At 40.8% G+C, this 17,978-nt stretch overlaps 2 protein-coding genes across 7 annotated transcripts in view; one reads left to right on the forward strand and one right to left on the reverse strand.

Annotated features, from left to right (window-relative positions):
- LOC307014503 (uncharacterized protein) overlaps positions 1-17,978 on the reverse strand; it is a 147,448-nt gene that overhangs the window by 119,000 nt on the left and 10,470 nt on the right. For 3 of the 5 annotated variants that reach the window (XM_079642460.1, XM_079642461.1, XM_079642462.1), the window contains 3 exons: positions 14,539-14,637; positions 9,544-9,642; positions 2,547-2,645 (listed from right to left, as the gene is read on the reverse strand). The gene's annotated coding sequence lies outside the window, so the exon portion shown is untranslated. Of the gene's footprint in view, positions 1-2,546; positions 2,646-9,020; positions 9,447-9,543; positions 9,643-14,014; positions 14,372-14,538; positions 14,638-17,978 lie in introns of those variants that run through there. The other 2 variants (XM_079642451.1, XM_079642452.1) reach the window with 2 other exon arrangements.
- On the forward strand, positions 4,280-8,401 carry LOC307017184 (zinc finger protein 862-like). 2 transcript variants are annotated; one of them, XM_079646732.1, is made up of 9 exons: positions 4,280-4,609; positions 4,864-4,943; positions 6,339-6,508; positions 6,619-6,857; positions 6,943-7,200; positions 7,284-7,493; positions 7,570-7,800; positions 7,917-8,069; positions 8,137-8,401. In XM_079646732.1, the coding sequence occupies exons 2-9, from the start codon at positions 4,906-4,908 to the stop codon at positions 8,311-8,313; spliced, it is 1,476 nt and encodes a 491-aa protein (XP_079502858.1). In that variant the 5' UTR covers positions 4,280-4,609; positions 4,864-4,905; the 3' UTR covers positions 8,314-8,401. The 2 variants fall into 2 exon arrangements, with proteins under 2 accessions (XP_079502858.1, XP_079502859.1); XM_079646733.1 differs by lacking the exons at positions 4,280-4,609; positions 4,864-4,943 and adding exons at positions 5,710-5,980; positions 6,058-6,233 and having other exon boundaries at positions 8,137-8,399.

The raw sequence follows: 17,978 nt of genomic DNA on the forward strand, positions 1-17,978 counted from the left end.
CTAAATGTTCAAAACGATTATGAGCTTCCTAAGCGTAGCTACAAGGAATGCATGTGGTGTTCAGTCTAAAGACTTTCAAGAAAGGAAAATTAAATATTTATTGGACACTAATGACTTCCGTTTTACGCAGAAACTTAGACTGAATACCACCAGCGATGTGGACGATGTGTACAATGTGGCATAAAGGAACATTTATTATATCCATCAGAGATAGTAGAGCTGACGGAGTTGGCATTTTCTTCAAAGAAAGGGATATGACTATTATTAGAAGAAGGGACATAATCCCAGGAAGGTGTGGTCACTTCTATGAGGCATCGGTTTAGAATTCAATGTCAAATATAATTCAATCATGTATTGTATCCTTGATGAAAAGATGGACATAAAACACAGGGAACTTTTTCGCCTTGTAATTTGCATTATGCGTATGAAGATCTGGAAAACAGAATGCAAAATGATATTAAATCAGACAACAATAAGTAGCCACACCATCATGAAACAGGTTATTACCGAACTAAGAAGAAAAACCCTGGACAAATCCCAGACTCAACCATGGGGCATTTTGAGTATGTGACCAAATATCTCACTGGAATATAGATGTGCGCTCTGTTATTTATATATTTATGCATTGTGTGTATTATTAATGTAACTTTTGTATATTATGTATTGCCCAAATAATTTAAAATAAAGTTTAAAAAGAAAAGAAGAAAAGAAGGAGGGACATGATCATGCCTCTCACACCCTCAAGACATCACTGCCACCTGTGTCACTGCCACAGCCACGGTCAGTAAGACCGACCCCAGCCCACAGACTTTTGCCCTTCCCCTCTCCATCCTCAGCAAAGCGGGTGATTGCTGGCCCCTCCAAAAGGCCCATCATGCCTGCCAATCCCAGGGATTGCTGGATGTCCCATACTGCCTGCCACCAGTACCATCACCAGACCTGTGCCCTCCCTTTTCCCGGGACCCATCCTACCTGCCAGTCAGCCAACCCCATTGCTGGCCCCTCCTCAATGCCCTTACTGCCAACCATTCAGGCAACCCCGTCTGTTGGCGGTCTGGATGTGTCTGTCCGCCCAACAATGCCTGAAATACCGGCTACTCTTGAGTCCAGTCCTCCATCCTGGGCAAGATCTACGCTGTACAAGCGCAACGTGATGGACGAGCCCTCAGGAGTAGGAGCCAAAGTGTCCCGGGTATTTTTCTGCAAATATTAAACAATATTTTTGTAAATGACTTGTACAAGAGCATGATCTCGCCTCAGAATTAAAAATCACATTTTATTTAAATGATATGTGTCAGTAGGCCTGTCGCGATAATCAATAAATTGACTCGATTACTTTTCTGAGCTCGATAAATTGCCGTTTACATGCTGTGTCCGCCGGGCACGCGCTCTCGCGTTGTGTCTGCCGGCAAGACTCTCTCTCAGGTGGTTCGTGTATATATATATATATGAGAGAGAGAGAGCTCTGTTTTCCAGCCCGAGTCTATTAAATTGATTTGGTTGTGTGAGATTTAATTAATTTTTTATACATTTAATTTATCTGTTTTATTTATTATATATCATTTATATATTTGAATATTATTTCAAATTTCCTTTGAAATGTTGAATGTTCAATAAAAAACTTTTGTTTGAAAGGACGTACTTCCATTATTATTATATATTATCATTATGTCAGTGGTCTAAAATGGTCTTACAACGGTGCCGACAATATTATCGTTTATCGCAATAATTTCCGAGAACATTTATTGTCCAAGAAAATTAATTATCGTGACTATGTGTGAGTGAATATTAATAACACTATAAATGAACTCTTAAGTCTTTTAAATAGTAGCGCAGACTTTTTCAAATTTGGATTCCCAAATTCCTTTCACTGACACGTCAACTTCAAACCTCTTACAGTTTAATTGATTCTCAAAATGTGTTGCAGACTTTTAAGAATATTTTTGTCATTTTACAAGTTATCAGGGGAGAGCGCGAACGCAGTCCCCCACTACCACAAATTATGCAATCGAGATTCCCACATTTGAGGAATTCGCAGAGGTCAGCTCGACCGGTGTGCAATGGCCAAGCCTCGCCCTGGGTGAACCACCTTCTTGATCATGGTATCTCCCTTGCCAGGTAAGTATGAGTTGTACACATCGGAGACAGGCATCTGATTCACACACATGATACACTGAATAAAGGTGCTGCAGAGATAAAGACTACCAAAAACTAAGACATATAAAAAGGGGAGGATTATCTACAGGGAATTTAACACAAAATACTGTCTTTTGTACGTAAGATGACAAAGATCTTTACATTTAACTTGGATACAACAGGGATATATATCCCATGATGCAATGCTGCATTTCAACATCGAAAGACAACTAAAAATCACTAGTTGTATCAATTTTACTCCAACAATTGAGAAACAATCAACCGGTAAGTTTAGATAAATTGAGAATAGATAATACTGTATTGAAAAGTTGCTCTATTCACGGTTATAATTTAGAGAAAATGCAAAAAACACATGTCCCACATTTACAACCCCCACCCCCTCAACTCACATTTCAAACACTTCCTCTTTCTTTGTTTGCTGCTGGTGGTGGGCAACTGACATTCCTGGTACTGCCATCTAGTGGTCTGGATTGGTAACAATGCTGGCTCTGCAAATATAAAGGAAAAGCAGCATCACAAACAGCAGCCTCCAAAATAAACACATCTTTCTAAGAACAATAATTAAACATGAGCTGTTAATATGTATCAGTGATGCAAACACAGGTATGGTGAAAAAAGAGAGAACTATTCAAAGCAGAAAAAAAACAGCGTAATATACCATCTGACAGGCCTGTGCTTATAATGCTTCAATTAACTGGCTATTCTTTATAATATACTCAGATCAATAGGAGACGGAGATGTTAAGTTATAAATCAAGGGGTTTTATTATTATTTACAGCAGGGGTGGGGAACCTTTTTCCTTTCAATTTTTACAACATCCTCCGAGGGACGTACAAATTATTGAACTCAGCCTCTGCTTAAAAAAACTAAAATCACAGCCCATTCATTTGGCCTTTCTTTCATGCTGTGCAAAGAAAAGCAACCTCTTAATCCAGATATCTTAACATGACTCGCGCATGCATTCACGTGCACGGTTGTGGCATGACTACCAAAACAGAAAGATATAGACACAAGATATGTGCAAATATATTTAGTATCCATGTGAACATGGTTTAAGTGGGGGCGGGGACCTAACCTCCTCTAGGGGGGTCCGGGAGCTAGCTCCCTCGTGAAGATTTTTTTTTTTTTTAAATATTGAAGTTAAAAGCATCAATCTGGTGCACTTTGAGAGCAACATGAGGAGATCTATGGATACATCTCTCAACACCCATATGAAACAGAACTGTAAGCAGATTTTTCTTTTTGGATATTTTACAAATCACTCCCCTTTTAAACTCTATTCTTGTTATTTTTAACAACTTTTTTGTTACTGTCACATAGTATGTTATACCTTTTTTTCATTTAGTCTCTAATGTCTCATTAATAACTATAATGATCATATCAAGGTGTGCCTTAACCTCACTGAGCTGAGGTTATTTGAGCCTGTCAGGAGAGAGCTCTCTTCCACCTGGTTGTAGAAAAGCTCTTTAAATTCATTAGCATAGCTAGCTAACCAGAATCTATAACAACAGATTCGTCAGCATAGCTAGCTAACCAGATGCTAATAACAACAGATTCGTCAGCATAGCTAGCTAACCAGAATCTAATAACAACAGATTGCCACTGTGCTTACAACTAAAGACACAGCCACGCAAACACTGCGGCATGTGTACGGCTCCTTATGGGTACTGCAATATTTGAAGAGCTGGAGCGGCGTTTCGGTGCTCTCCGTCTGCACTATCGTCTACACTCCTTTCAGACGAGACATAACCACGTGAAGACACGTTACGCTCATGTTGTGTTCAAGGAACCTGTCCTTGGCCAGGAAAAACAGGCACTCGCTTGTTTAATTATTTTGTGATCTAGATTTCTTCTTCTTTTTTGAAGTGAGAAGTTGTCCACTGACGGACACCCCCCCCACACCAAAACGAAGACTCTTCGGTTCTCCACGAATTACAAAAGTCACCCAAATCAGCATTAAAAAAGCGGGAGGCGCCGAAAAGCGACTAATTAAATGACGAAAAGGAAAAAAGGACAAGTACATCCCTCTGTTTGAGGGGCAAAGGAGTCTGGTGGGAATATTTTCGGAGTATTGAAGATCGTTTCCCAGACATCAAAGATGCCTACTACAGGCAGTGTTTCCCACACAATGTTAATACTTGGGCGGGCCGCCCAGGTATATTAAGGCCCGCCCAAGTATATTTCGGACCTTTTTTTATTTTTTTTATCCGTCCGCGAGCGACGCCATCTGCGAGTGATTAACTAATGGACAATGAGCCCTCGCTCTACGTCTCCTGTGCCTGTTCGCTCTGCGGTTGATTAACTAGGGGACAATAATCCCCCCCTGTTCGCTCTGCGATCGATTAACTAGTGTATGATCCCTCGCTCGACACCTCCTGTTCGTGCTGCCATCGCGTGGAGGGAAACGAGAAACGGAGAAGACGACGTTAATTTAGAAGACGCGGACACTAAGGTAAAGTAACTATTTTCTCCTTATTGTGTTGTTGTTTTCTGACTTTGGTAGGAGATTCGAATTATTTTAAGTTAGTGGCAACTAAGAGTGTATTTAACGTAATCAGGCCAACTTTGCTGCGTGCAAGTTACGTGTGCTAAATTAAATATAAAAAAGATTATAATTTGTTTTCTCTTCGGGCTATGCCAGTTAGAAGGACACAGATTAACTGTAGCTAAGGTTAGACTGTTAATTTCCCCTGCATTACTCCTCAGATATGAGTATTCAAAAATATTTTAAGAGAATACGGCGTGAGGATGAGGAGGAGAGACGAGGAGAGGAGGAGAGACCACAGGTAACTTAGCCAATGTTAGCATTTTGCTTGCAATGGCAATAATAAATGCATAAGTCTTAATAATGATATATGTCGGTTCATTTGACCTGAAATTATACAAGTGCAGTCAACAGTGAGTTGCAATGCAGAGACCAAACTAGATTCAAGCTTGTTTTCAATTCTAGCCGGTGGTCAGTGAAGATGCTGGCACAACTAGTCAGAGTACTGAGGGAGAGGCAGCAGGTCCCAGTGTGGTAGAAGCAGCAGCAGGTCTCAGTGTAGAAGCAGGTGCAGGTCCCAGTGTGATACAAGCAGCAGCAGGTCCCAGTGTGGTACAAGCAGGTGCAGTTGAACAAGCAGCACAGTTCCAAGCATCACAGACACATACACAGACATAGTATAATAGCAAGGAGAACTCTACCATTTAAATGCAGTAATAACAATACATTATTTTCAGATTCCAAGCATCGCCACTCAGGAAGGAACCCTGATTGGCTCAAAATGCCACAGTTCAAGAATTAGCTCTACCTCACCCAGCATGGTATGAATGGCATTTGCAAGTTCATATTTGTAATAAAACTTATTTTTTGTAAGAATTAACACGTTTTTCTTTTTAAAAAGGAATGTTTTGCCGAATCTGCAGGCAACACAAGCCTCCAATAAAGAAAGGCCCCTTAAAACGGGCTTTCATAGAAGTTGGGATTCTTGTTTTCCGCAAGGATTATATCGAGCGCCACATCTCCTCAGAGCCTCATCAATATAGTGTAAAGCATCAGGTCTCACTTGCATCAGGTATATCATTTTTTTATGTAAAGCTAATTTCTGCAACCTATCAACCATGTTTGGCTCATATAATGAATTATGTCTTTGCCCTTGGTCTAGGCTACTCAGTGATGCAGGCTTTTGAGCCCACAGTTATTATGGAGCATGAGGCCGTAATAGGTGGATTCAAATGTCTTTACTGGCTAGTAAAGAACGAGATTGCTCACCACACCAACTACCCTAAGCTCTTAAGTTTAGCTCAGCTTTTGGGTTGTGATTACTTTGAAAAGCTGAAGGTAAACCTAGTACAAAATGATGCTTGTGAAACTAAGAACTTTAACCAGCTAAATGTTAAATGATCTCTTTTTCTCAGGTGGATCAAAGAAACAATTATCAATCACACAGAATAGTGGATGAAATGCTGGAGATCCTTGCAGAGATAGCAGAGTCGCCTATTTTGGAAGAGATAAGGTCATCTCAAGCAATCAGCCTAGAGGTTGATGAAACCACAGATGTATCTGTAAACCGCTAGCTGGATTTACATGTTAGGTGGAGTATTTTTTAAAGGAATGATGTGCATTTAAATAAAGATGTAGGCCTAGTTAAACTTAATATTTATTAATATGTGTGAAAACCTATACATTTTTATTTTAGACACCTGGATAAAGAGGGTTATGTTTTCAACCACTTCCTTGACCTGGTAACTCTGGAAGATGGGAAAGCTGACAGCGTTGTTGCTGCCATCAAGAGTGTACTACAGAAGAAGGATCTCCCGGTAGACAGGCTCTACGGACTCGGGACAGACGGTGCAGCAGTGATGACGGGTATGGAGTTTATTGTTAAATCTAATGGATTGTGTGAAATGTGTATTGTCAGCTGTTATTAAAGGAAACAAAATGACGCCCTCAACACTGCATTTAATTCTTAAACTTAGGCCGTCTGAATGGAGTGGCAAAGCAGCTCACAGACAGTTTTCCAAAGCTGGTTTCTGTAGCGTGTGCTGCTCACAGACTAGCACTGGCATGCAAAGATGCCTCAAATGCTGTCAGGTATATGGCAAACTTCAGGAACCACCTGCAGGAACTGCACCTATTCTTCCGAAATAGTGCAAATAGGTCAGCCACACTGAGTGCTGCCGCTACCACTCTTGGTCTGAACGACTTGAAAGTCAAGGTGTGTTTTCACCTATTTTCATAATACTATTGTGGTGTCATTATTTACATATATTTTACTTACCAGTGTTTCTACTTGTTGTTAGGAGGTGAAAGATACAAGGTGGCTATCGCAGCACCTAGCTGTTCAAAACCTCCAGAGGAACCTTCCAGCTGTGCTGGCTGCTCTGGCGGAAGAAGCGAGCACAAGGAAGTGCCCAGTGGCCAAAGGTCTATACACCTTCTGTGCCACATACCGCTTTGTGGCTGCCCTCTACCTTCAGGCAGATGTGCTGCCCCACATTGCAATGCTGTCCAAGGTGTTTCAGAGAGCTGATGTGAACTTTCTCCACATAAAGGAGCAGGTAGATTACAAAGAAATGCATTTGATGCTCCCAGTTATTTGCATTATCCATCCTATTATATTGTTGTCTTTTTCCACATTTAGGTGCCAGTCACACTTGTTACTCTGAGGAGAATTCTGGAGGCAGGCGAGACCCCACTCCCCGGAACGTTCCTTGCTCGCCTACACCAAGACTTGGATAACCCAGGCGGACTTGGGGCGTTTAGCATTGCCGGAGAGGAGGAGAGGATCAGGAGGGGACACGGAATTCTGGAGCGCCCCCGGGAAGATATGTGGGCCAGATTTGTCAGAGATGTAAATACATCCCTTCTTACTTTTACATTCCAATATTTATTTTCCTTGAACTAAAAAATGTATAATATCATTCCAGGTCCTCAAACCTTACATCTGCAGCCTGGAGAGCAACATTGAGAGCAGGTTCCAGCATATTGAAGTGCTGGGGGCCTTCAGTGTCCTGGGTCCAAAGGCAGTTACCTCAAATGATGTAACCAACGTTTCAATGTTGCAGACCCTTGCCAACAAATTCATCCCAGGGCAGGACGCCACAGTTATCCAAGAGTGGACCTCCTATAAGCAGCATGTTCTTGAAGGAACATTTAAGGTTGGTAAATACCTAAATTAATATGAACTTGACGGTTAGAATTGCTTGTTTTGACATCTGTAAATGTTTCAATTATACTGTGCACTCATTTGCCCTGCCTTGGCTAATCTCTGAAGGACAAGACGCAAGCTGAGATCATGCAGCTCCTGGCCAGTGAGAAGGACGAATGGGCAGAAATATACCCAAACCTCAGCCTTCTCTCTTCAGCGGGGTTGGTCATCCCTGTCTCCAGTGTAAACTGCGAGAGGGATTTTTCTACGATGAACAGGGTGAGTGTCATTCCCTGTTGCATGTCATTCTGTATAGTTCATTTAAAACAAACTGTCTGTTTTACAGGTGAAAACTGACATGAGAAACCGACTGAAAGGGGAGCACCTGGCTGCATGTATGCGGATAGCAGTCAGTGGACCAGCACCAGAGGCATTCCCATACACACAGGCATTGGAGCTGTTCTTCAACAAACCCAGACGGATTAAGTGCTCTGACAAACAGTGCCATCTTTGTACAAAATGAATATTGCCATACAGTAATGTAAAGTTAATGAATAAACATGTTGTTAAAACTTGTTGTTTGTCACATGTGTTGCACGTCACAAAGCCCGCCCCGCGGTCCGCTCGCAACCCCCCCCCCCCCCCCCTGGCACCTTCCCCCCCAAGTATATTTCAGATCTGTGGGAAACACTGACAGGACAACACGGAACGTGCGCGATTTGGACGCGATGAGCGGGGGGGTTATAGTGGAGCACGCGCTTGAGCTGCGAGCACCAGAGCCTCGCAGCGGCGAAACTGAGGCTCAGTGGTAAACTGTGGTAACTTGAAGAGCCGTTTGGGAGCCGAAACAAATGATCCGGCTCACTAACGTAAAAAGACAGTAGGCCTATCTATAAGGGAAGACTCAAGTCAAAATTCAAAACAAGGCACCCCCCACCGGCTCTCGGGGCAGACGACCTCTCAGCCCTGGTCTGGCGGAAACACTGGTGTACACATACATCATTAGTCAAAACAGGGCTAAATTGGATTGAATTATAAAAAGGTATATTTTGCAGATAAACCTATTAACCACCGCCCCACTGACACGTCAACTTCAAACCTCTTACAGTTGAATTGATTCTCAAAATGTGTTGCAGACTTTTAAGAATATTTTTGTCATTTTACAAGTTATCAGGGGAGAGCGCGAACGCAGTCCCCCACTACCACAAATTATGCAATCGAGATTCCCACATTTGAGGAATTCGCAGAGGTCAGCTCGACCGGTGTGCAATGGCCAAGCCTCGCCCTGGGTGAACCACCTTCTTGATCATGGTATCTCCCTTGCCAGGTAAGTATGAGTTGTACACATCGGAAACAGGCAGCTCATTCACACACATGATACACTGAATAAAGGTGCTGCAGAGATAAAGACTACCAAAAACTAAGACATATAAAAAGGGGAGGATTATCTACAGGGAATTTAACACAAAATACTGTCTTTTGTACGTAAGATGACAAAGATCTTTACATTTAACTTGGATATAACAGGGGTATATCCCATGATGCATTGCTGCATTTCAACATCGAAAGACAACTAAAAATCACTAGTTGTATCAATTTTACTCCAACAATTGAGAAACAATCAACCGGTAAGTTTAGATAAATTGAGAATTTATAATACTGTATTGAAAAGTTGCTCTATTCACGTTTATAATTTAGAGAAAATGCAAAAAACACATGCCCCACATTTACAACCCCCACCCCCTCAACTCACATTTCAAACACTTCCTCTTTCTTTGTTTGCTGCTGGTGGTGGGCAACTGACATTCCTGGTACTGCCATCTAGTGGTCTGGATTGGTAACAATGCTGGCTCTGCAAATATAAAGGAAAAGCAGCTTCACAATCAGCAGCCTCCAAAATAAACATCTTTCGAAGAACAATAACTAAACATGAGCTGTTAATATATATCAGTGATGCAAACACAGGTATGGTAAAAAAAAGAGAGAACTATTCAAAGCAGAAAAAAAACAGCGTAATATACCATCTGACAGGCCTGTGCTTATAATGCTTCAATTAACTGGCTATTCTTTATAATATACTCAGATCAATAGGAGACGGAGATGTTAAGTTATAAATCAAGGGGTTTTATTATTATTTACAGCAGGGGTGGGGAACCTTTTTCCTTTCAATTTTTACAACATCCTCCGAGGGCCGTACAAATTATTGAACTCATCCTCTGCTTAAAAAAACTAAAATCACAGCCCATTCATTTGGCCTTTCTTTCATGCTGTGCAAAGAAAAGCAACCTCTTAATCCAGATATATTAACATGACTCGCGCATGCATTCACGTGCACGGTTGTGGCATGACTAGGTCTGTCGCGATAATCGATAAATTGACTTATCTTACGATAAATAAAAATGGACTCGATAACTTTTCTGAGCTCGATAAATTGCCGTTTACATAAAGATGTGACCAGCATTTTAGCCTGGAGCGCTGTGGCTGCCAGGCGCGCTGTGAGGGGCGGGGCCGACACACAGCCAGGTCAGGACACTCCGCGTGCACGTGCAGCAGCGTAGCAGCCAAATTAATAATATAGCAACAAGCGGGAGACAACGTGTGACTTACTCGCGGGGAATTTAAAGTGAAATGGAATTGGTTACAAAACCTAACTACACATCTCGATTCTCCGGTGTGGCAGTATTTTGGATTCAAACCAAATCAACGAGGCGAACCTACGGACTTGAATGAGCCGGGCGGTGTGTCGCATTGGTTTAAAAAAGGTAGCGAAAAAAATAGGCAATACCACGCATTTTAAACCACCTAAAACACAACCACCCCATTCCGTTTTTCCAGCTGGGAGCAAACACGGCAGCTGGAGATGGAGAGGCCCCGCCCGACAATGCAAACATGTTGGTGTTCCTTGCTCGAAAACTTAGAAAAACAGATTTGGATATGGCCTGTTGAGGCATCTGGGTCTTTGACAGTGGACTGTACACTTGACTGTTGTTTTAAGGAGGTTTTTTTTGCTTGTGAGATAATGTGTGCTCATATTTATTTATTTATTTATTTATTTATTTATTTATTTATTTATTTATTTATATATATATATATATATATATATATATATATATATGAGAGAGAGAGCTCTGTTTTCCAGCCTTACTATTTAATTTATTGTTTTGGTTGTGGGATTTAATTAATTTATTATAATTTAATTAATTAAATTTATTTTATATAATTTATATATTTTAATATTATTTCACATTTCATTTGCAATGTTGAATGTTCAATAAAAAGTTATGTTTGAAAGGATGTACTTGAATTATTATTACCGTAATTTTCGGACTATAAGGCGCACCTGAATATAAGCCGCAGCAGCTAAATTGAATGATGTGTACATATATAAGCCGCACTGGACTATAAGCCGCAGGTGTTTTAATGTTTAATTACCATATGTAAGGGTTCGTGCACAGAGGGGATTGTCGGGAAAGAGAGGGCTGTTTGAGGAAGCTCCCATTTATTAACATTTCAACAAACAAGTTGCATATTTGCATAACGTATTCAAGTGTTAACATTTAGTGCAATAGTAGTTACAGAACATGTGCTGTGCTGTGTAAACTGTACTGTATCACATAGCGTTTCAGACACACAAACTTTTCAACTTTCAAACTTAAACGGTGCGCTCCCAGCGCACGTACCGGCAGTGATCTACAGCAGTGGTTTTCAACCAGTGGTACGGGGACAAACTGTCTCGCTCTCGTAATGTCGGTCTGTCTTGCTCTCGTTCTGTCTCTCATACCACTCTCGGTTCCACTTTTACTTTTGCGCGCTACCTGTCTCACTCTTTTCCGGCCTCCAGCTTTTCCTGCTGGAACCCGCCGCTTAAAGTTGGGGGTCCGCGGACCGGCCATAGAGCCCATAGAGTTAAAGGTGGTGGCCGTTAGCTGTAAAAATCCATAGATTAGCCGCACCGTTATATAAGCCGCAGCGTCGAAAAATGGGGGAAAAGGCGCGGCTTATAGTCCGAAAATTACGGTATATATTATCATTATGTCTTAAAACAGTGCCGACAATATTATCGTTTATCGCAATAATTTCCAGAAAAATGTATCGTCCAACAAAATTAATTATCGTGACAGGCCTAGGCATGACCACCAAAACAGAAAGATATGGACACAAGATATGTGCAAATGTATTTAGTATCCATGTGAACATGGTTTAAGTGGGGGGGGGGGCCTAACCTGGGGGGGGGGGGCGTCCGGTGGCTTGCTCCCCCGGGACGATTTTTTTTTTTTTAAATATTGAAGTTAAAAGCATCAATCTGGTGCACTTTGAGAGCAACATGAGGAGATCTATGGATATATCTCTCAACACCCATATGAAACAGAACTGTAAGCAGATCTTTCTTTTTGGATATTTTACAAATCACTCTCCTTTTAAACTCTATTCTTGTTATTTTTAACAACTTTTTTGTTACTGTCATATAGTATGTTATACCTGTTTTTCATGTAGTCTCTAATGTCTCATTTATAACTATAATGATCATATCAAGGTGTGCCTTATCCTCACTGAGCTGAGGGTATTTGAGCCTGTCAGGAGAGAGCTCTCTTCCACCTGGTTGTAGAAAAGCTCTTTAAATTCATTAGCATAGCTAGCTAACCAGAATCTAATAACAACAGATTCGTCAGCATAGCTAGCTAACCAGATGCTAATAACAACAGATTGCCACTGTGCTTACAACTAAAGACACAGCTACGCAAACACTGCGGCATGTGTACGGCTCCTTATGGGTACTGCAATATTTGAAGAGCTGGAGCGGCGTTCCGGTGCTCTCCGTCAGCACTATCGTCTACACTCCTTTCAGACGAGACATAACCACGTGAAGACACGTTACGCTCATGTTGTGTTCAAGGTAGGGCTGCAACAAACGACTAATTTGATAATCGATTAATCTATCGATTAATGAAACGATTAATCGATTATTCGGATCGTTAAGGTTTTAACTGTACTACTACTTATATCAATACTGCTTATCGATCCGGTCCTTTCAACGATAGTATTAACGGTTCTTTTGACAAGAAATAAGGTAAACTAACTCAACAAATTGTGAACAAAACTAACATTGCTTTTTATTTTAATTAAATGCATAATATTTCACATCAAAAGAAACAACAACGTTTTAACAAATCATATTAAATAATGTGATGAAAGAACTGTAAACAGAATAGCTGAAACTTTAACAAAATAGCTAATTCAGTTACCTCTAATCATTAACCTATGTTTTTATAACTGAGTTAACTCTGTGTTGCTGCTAGCATACATAACACCTTACGTGGAAAGGTTACTCTTGGACGGGGCTACAGAGCTACTAGAAAGACAGCCGAACCCGGTGCATTTCTCCGTCTGAATGTGGTGCACTTTTGCTAAATGTTTAGACAAATTGCTCGTTTTACCGCCTTTATATGATAGACTGTTATTGCAATTTTGGTAACGAGCATTGTCCACATCGAGACGGATAAAGTTTAACCACACCTCGGAGCGCGTTCTCTCCGCCATCTCCTGCGTGTGTGTGTAAACTGCCCCGCCCCCTCGCAAGCAGGCGGGGGAGAGATCGCTCGTCTGAATTCGGAAGATCGAAAATACATTATAGACGCATTTTGTAGTCATATTGCATATTAGAAACTGAGTTGGCGACACTAAGACTGCGATATAATGTTTATGTAGCAATAATACATAACATATGTTTTTAAATGTCTCCTGTACCCATACAAAAGAGCGATAACGTTGGAGCTTAACGGGGTGTAGAACACATGTGATGACGTCACCAACGAATCGACGACTGAATTAGTTGCCAACTAATTTGGTAATCGATTTTAATCGATTAAGTCGATTAGTTGTTGCACCCCTAGTTCAAGGAACATGTCCTTGGCCAGGAAAAACAGGCACTCGCTTGCATCGGGGTGGACGACCTCTCAGCCCTGGTCTGGCGGAAACACTGGTGTACACATACATCATTAGTCAAAACAGGGCTAAATTGGATTGAATTATAAAAAGGTATATTTTGCAGATAAACCTATTAACCACCGCCCCACTGACACGTCAACTTCAAACCTCTTACAGTTGAATTGATTCTCAAAATGTGTTGCAGACTTTTAAGAATGTTTTTGTCATTTTACAAGTTATCAGGGGAGAGCGCGAACGCAGTCCCCCACTACCACAAATTATGCAATCGAGATTCCCACATTTGAGGAATTCGCAGAGGTCAGCTCGACCGGTGTGCAATGGCCAAGCCTCGCCCTGGGTGAACCACCTTCTTGATCATGGTATCTCCCTTGCCAGGTAAGTATGAGTTGTACACATCGGAAACAGGCACCTCATTCACACACATGATACACTGAATAAAGGTGCTGCAAATATAGAGACTACCAAAAACTAAGACATATAAAAAGGGGAGGATTATCTACAGGGAATTTAACACAAAATACTGTCTTTTGTACGTAAGATGACAAAGATCTTTACATTTAACTTGGATATAACAGGGGTATATCCCATGATGCATTGCTGCATTTCAACATCGAAAGACAACTACAAAATCACTAGTTGTATCAATTTTACTCCAACAATTGAGAAACAATCAACCAGTAAGTTTAGATAAATTGAGAATAGATAATACTGTATTGAAAAGTTGCTATATTCACATTTATAATTTAGAGAAAATGCAAAAAACACATGTCCCACATTTACAACCCCCACCCCCTTAACTCACATTTCAAACACTTCCTATTTCTTTGTTTGCTGCTGGTGGTGGGCAACTGACATTCCTGGTACTGCCATCTAGTGGTCTGGATTGGTAACAATGCTGGCTCTGCAAATATAAAGGAAAAGCAGCATCACAATCAGCAGCCTCCAAAATAAACACATCTTTCGAAGAACAATAACTAAACATGATTTGTTAATATATATCAGTGATGCAAACACAGGTATGGTAAAAAAAGAGAGAACTATTCAAAGCAGGAAAAAAACAGCGTAATATACCATCTGACAGGCCTGTGCTTATAATGCTTCAATTAACTGGCTATTCTTTATAATATACTCAGATCAATAGGAGACGGAGATGTTGAGTTATAAATCAAGGGTTTTTATTATTATTTACAGCAGGGGTGGGGAACCTTTTTCCTTTACATTTTTACAACATCCTCCGAGGGCCGTACAAATTATTGAACTCATCCTCTGCTTAAAAAAACTAAAATCACAGCCCATTCATTTGGCCTTTCTTTCATGCTGTGCAAAGAAAAGCAACCTCTTAATCCAGATATCTTAACATGACTCACGCATGCATTCACGTGCACGGTTGTGGCATGACCACCAAAAACAGAAAGATATGGACACAAGATATGTGCAAATGTATTTAGTATCCATGTGAACATGGTTTAAGTGGGGGGGGGACCTAACCTGGGGGGGGGGCGTCCGGTGGCTTGCTCCCCCGGGAATATTATTATTTTTTTTAAATATTGAAGTTAAAAGCATCAATCTGGTGCACTTTGAGAGCTACATGAGGAGATCTATGGATACATCTCTCAACACCCGTATGAAACAGAACTGTAAGCAGATCTTTCTTTTTGGATATTTTACAAATCACTCCCCTTTTAAACTCTATTCTTGTTATTTTTAACAACTTTTTTGTTACTGTCATATAGTATGTTATACCCGTTTTTCATTTAGTCTCTAATGTCTCATTAATAACTATAATGATCATATCAAGGTGTGCTTTAACCTCACTGAGCTGAAGTTATTTGAGCCTGTCAGGAGAGAGCTCTCTTCCACCTGGTTGTAGAAAAGCTCTTTAAATTCGTTAGCATAGCTAGCTAACCAGATGCTAATAACAACAGATTTGTCAGCATAGCTAGCTAACCAGATGCTAATAACAACAGATCGCCACTGTGCTTACAACTAAAGAAACAGCCAAGCAAACACTGCGGCATGTGTACGGCTCCTTATGGGTACTGCAATATTTGAAGAGCTGGAGCGGCGTTCCGGTGCTCTCCGTCAGCACTATCGTCTACACTCCTTTCAGACGAGACATAACCACGTGAAGACACGTTACGCTCATGTTGTGTTCAAGGAACCTGTCCTTGGCCAGGAAAAACAGGCACTCGCTTGTTTAATTATTTTGCGATCTAGATTTCTTCTTCTTTTTTGAAGTGAGAAGTTGTCCACTGACGGACACCCCCCCCCCCAACACCAAAACGAAGACTTTTCGGTTCTCCACGAATTACACAAGTCACCCAAATCAGCGTTAAAAAAGCGGGAGGCACCAAAAAGCGACTAATTTGCATCACTGATATATGAAATAATGATTAAATTACAAGCATTGAGTGAATGCATTCACCAAATAAATAATTCCATGCGTAAGAACTTTCTTCAATTAACACATGATAAAAACAAAATCGTTGTTTGAGACCAAGAAGTAATTCATAAAATAAAGCGCTTGATTTTAAATCAGTAATATTATAAATATAGAATAAAAACCAGACACTAAGATGTAGTCATGGAGTTGGACATGAATTTTAAGGTCCAAGTCACATTTAAGGTCTGTTATCATGGAAAATGCAATTTTTAATGTCCTTTAAACATAAATATGTGTGTCAGGGAACTCACAAAGTGTCAGAAAACAAAATCCTCTCATTTCCTCCGTACCGAAATCTCGAAAACGGGGGTGCAACGGAGCTGATCCAGATTTTATCCGATATGACGTAATATCGGAAATGTTGACACACGGCCGTATCAGAAGTGTTGCCATCAGAAACAATGCATGACGTGTTTTGGACGTAATATGGTCTTTGTTTACATTAGCAAGCATTGCTAACACTCAGAGCTAACCCTGTACTGGAGAGTACAGGTTGAAGTATGTGTAAAAAAGCAGGACATTTAAAAAAAGGAACTCACCTTGTGGTAAACCCACAAGAGAAAAAGCATTTGAGCTCCATACTGTTTCAGAAATAATCCTTGATGTGGTTTGGAACATGATATGGCATTTAATCACGGCAGCATTTAGCTGCATCTCGTAGAATTCTGAGCAGGCACAAGCTCCCCCCCTTATATATTTTTTCAAGCTAAGGACCCAGAATCAGCACTTCTCTAAAAGGGCTGAAATAGAGGGATATGAGGGATGTTTTTTGGTATTTTGAGCAAAAAACATCATCCTGTGTTTTATATACTTTTAGATATCTGAGACCCATAATATATGTCTAAAAATAGCATGATGGGAGATCTTTCAGGTAACAACAAAGTTTGCTTACTACCATCTTAATAATGGCTAAAGAAGTCTGAAGAAGGATGTTGTAAATCCCCCTGCCTACTTTGGTCTTGTGGGAGGCGGGGCTTAGCTTCCACCTACCAGGCCGAAGCAGGATTAGCGGCGCCGGTTAGCGAGGTAACTTCAGGGTTAGCTCTGAGTTTTCTGTCCTACGATGCCGTTTTACTTCCTACCGGGTGTCCGGTCTGAGTCAGCTTCTCAAGCTGTATCTGTATGTGCAACACTAAGATTGTCACATACTGTAAGCAGAAGTATTATTTAAAACACCACATTAAGTTGACGAAACACTCGAGTCAAATGTAATTAAAGTCAGATCCACTCGTGTCTAAGATGGGGCAGTGATATCATAAAACTGTTAATGTACGAATTCAAACTAGTGATGTGTCGGTCGCGAAGAACGACGGGAGCCGGCTCGGCCCCCGAACGAGCCCTTTCTTTTTTCTTTTGTTAAGTAATACAAGACAGAACGATATGATGATCTCCGCGCTACGGGTGCTCCGTGCATGCATGCAGAGACATGTAATATCCAAGGATTAGAGACTGTTGAATGCTGCTGTTTTGAGCATTGCAATATATTTATTTTCATTATGCTATTTATGATTATTTTTAGGCTAAGCAAAGATTTTTTGTCAGTTTGTATAGGTGTTGCTATCTCCTTTTCTTTTTTTGCGTGGTTCTACAATCAGAGTTACAAGGGTATGTAAATGCAATTATTTAAGTGATATGTGTACACCAGCGTTTCCGCCAGGGGGCCGTCTTGACGTCATTTGACGCCCTTATTCAGCTCGGGACGCCCTGAACGCGAGCCGAGGACGTCCAAAAAATATTAATAATTTGAGAGAAGATCGAGAGTTTTTATCGCTTTAAATTACGAAAAGGAAAAAGGACAA

Source organism: Notothenia rossii, assembly GCF_949606895.1.
Source record: "Notothenia rossii genome assembly, chromosome: 8".
Classification (NCBI taxonomy): Eukaryota; Metazoa; Chordata; class Actinopteri; order Perciformes; family Nototheniidae; genus Notothenia; species Notothenia rossii.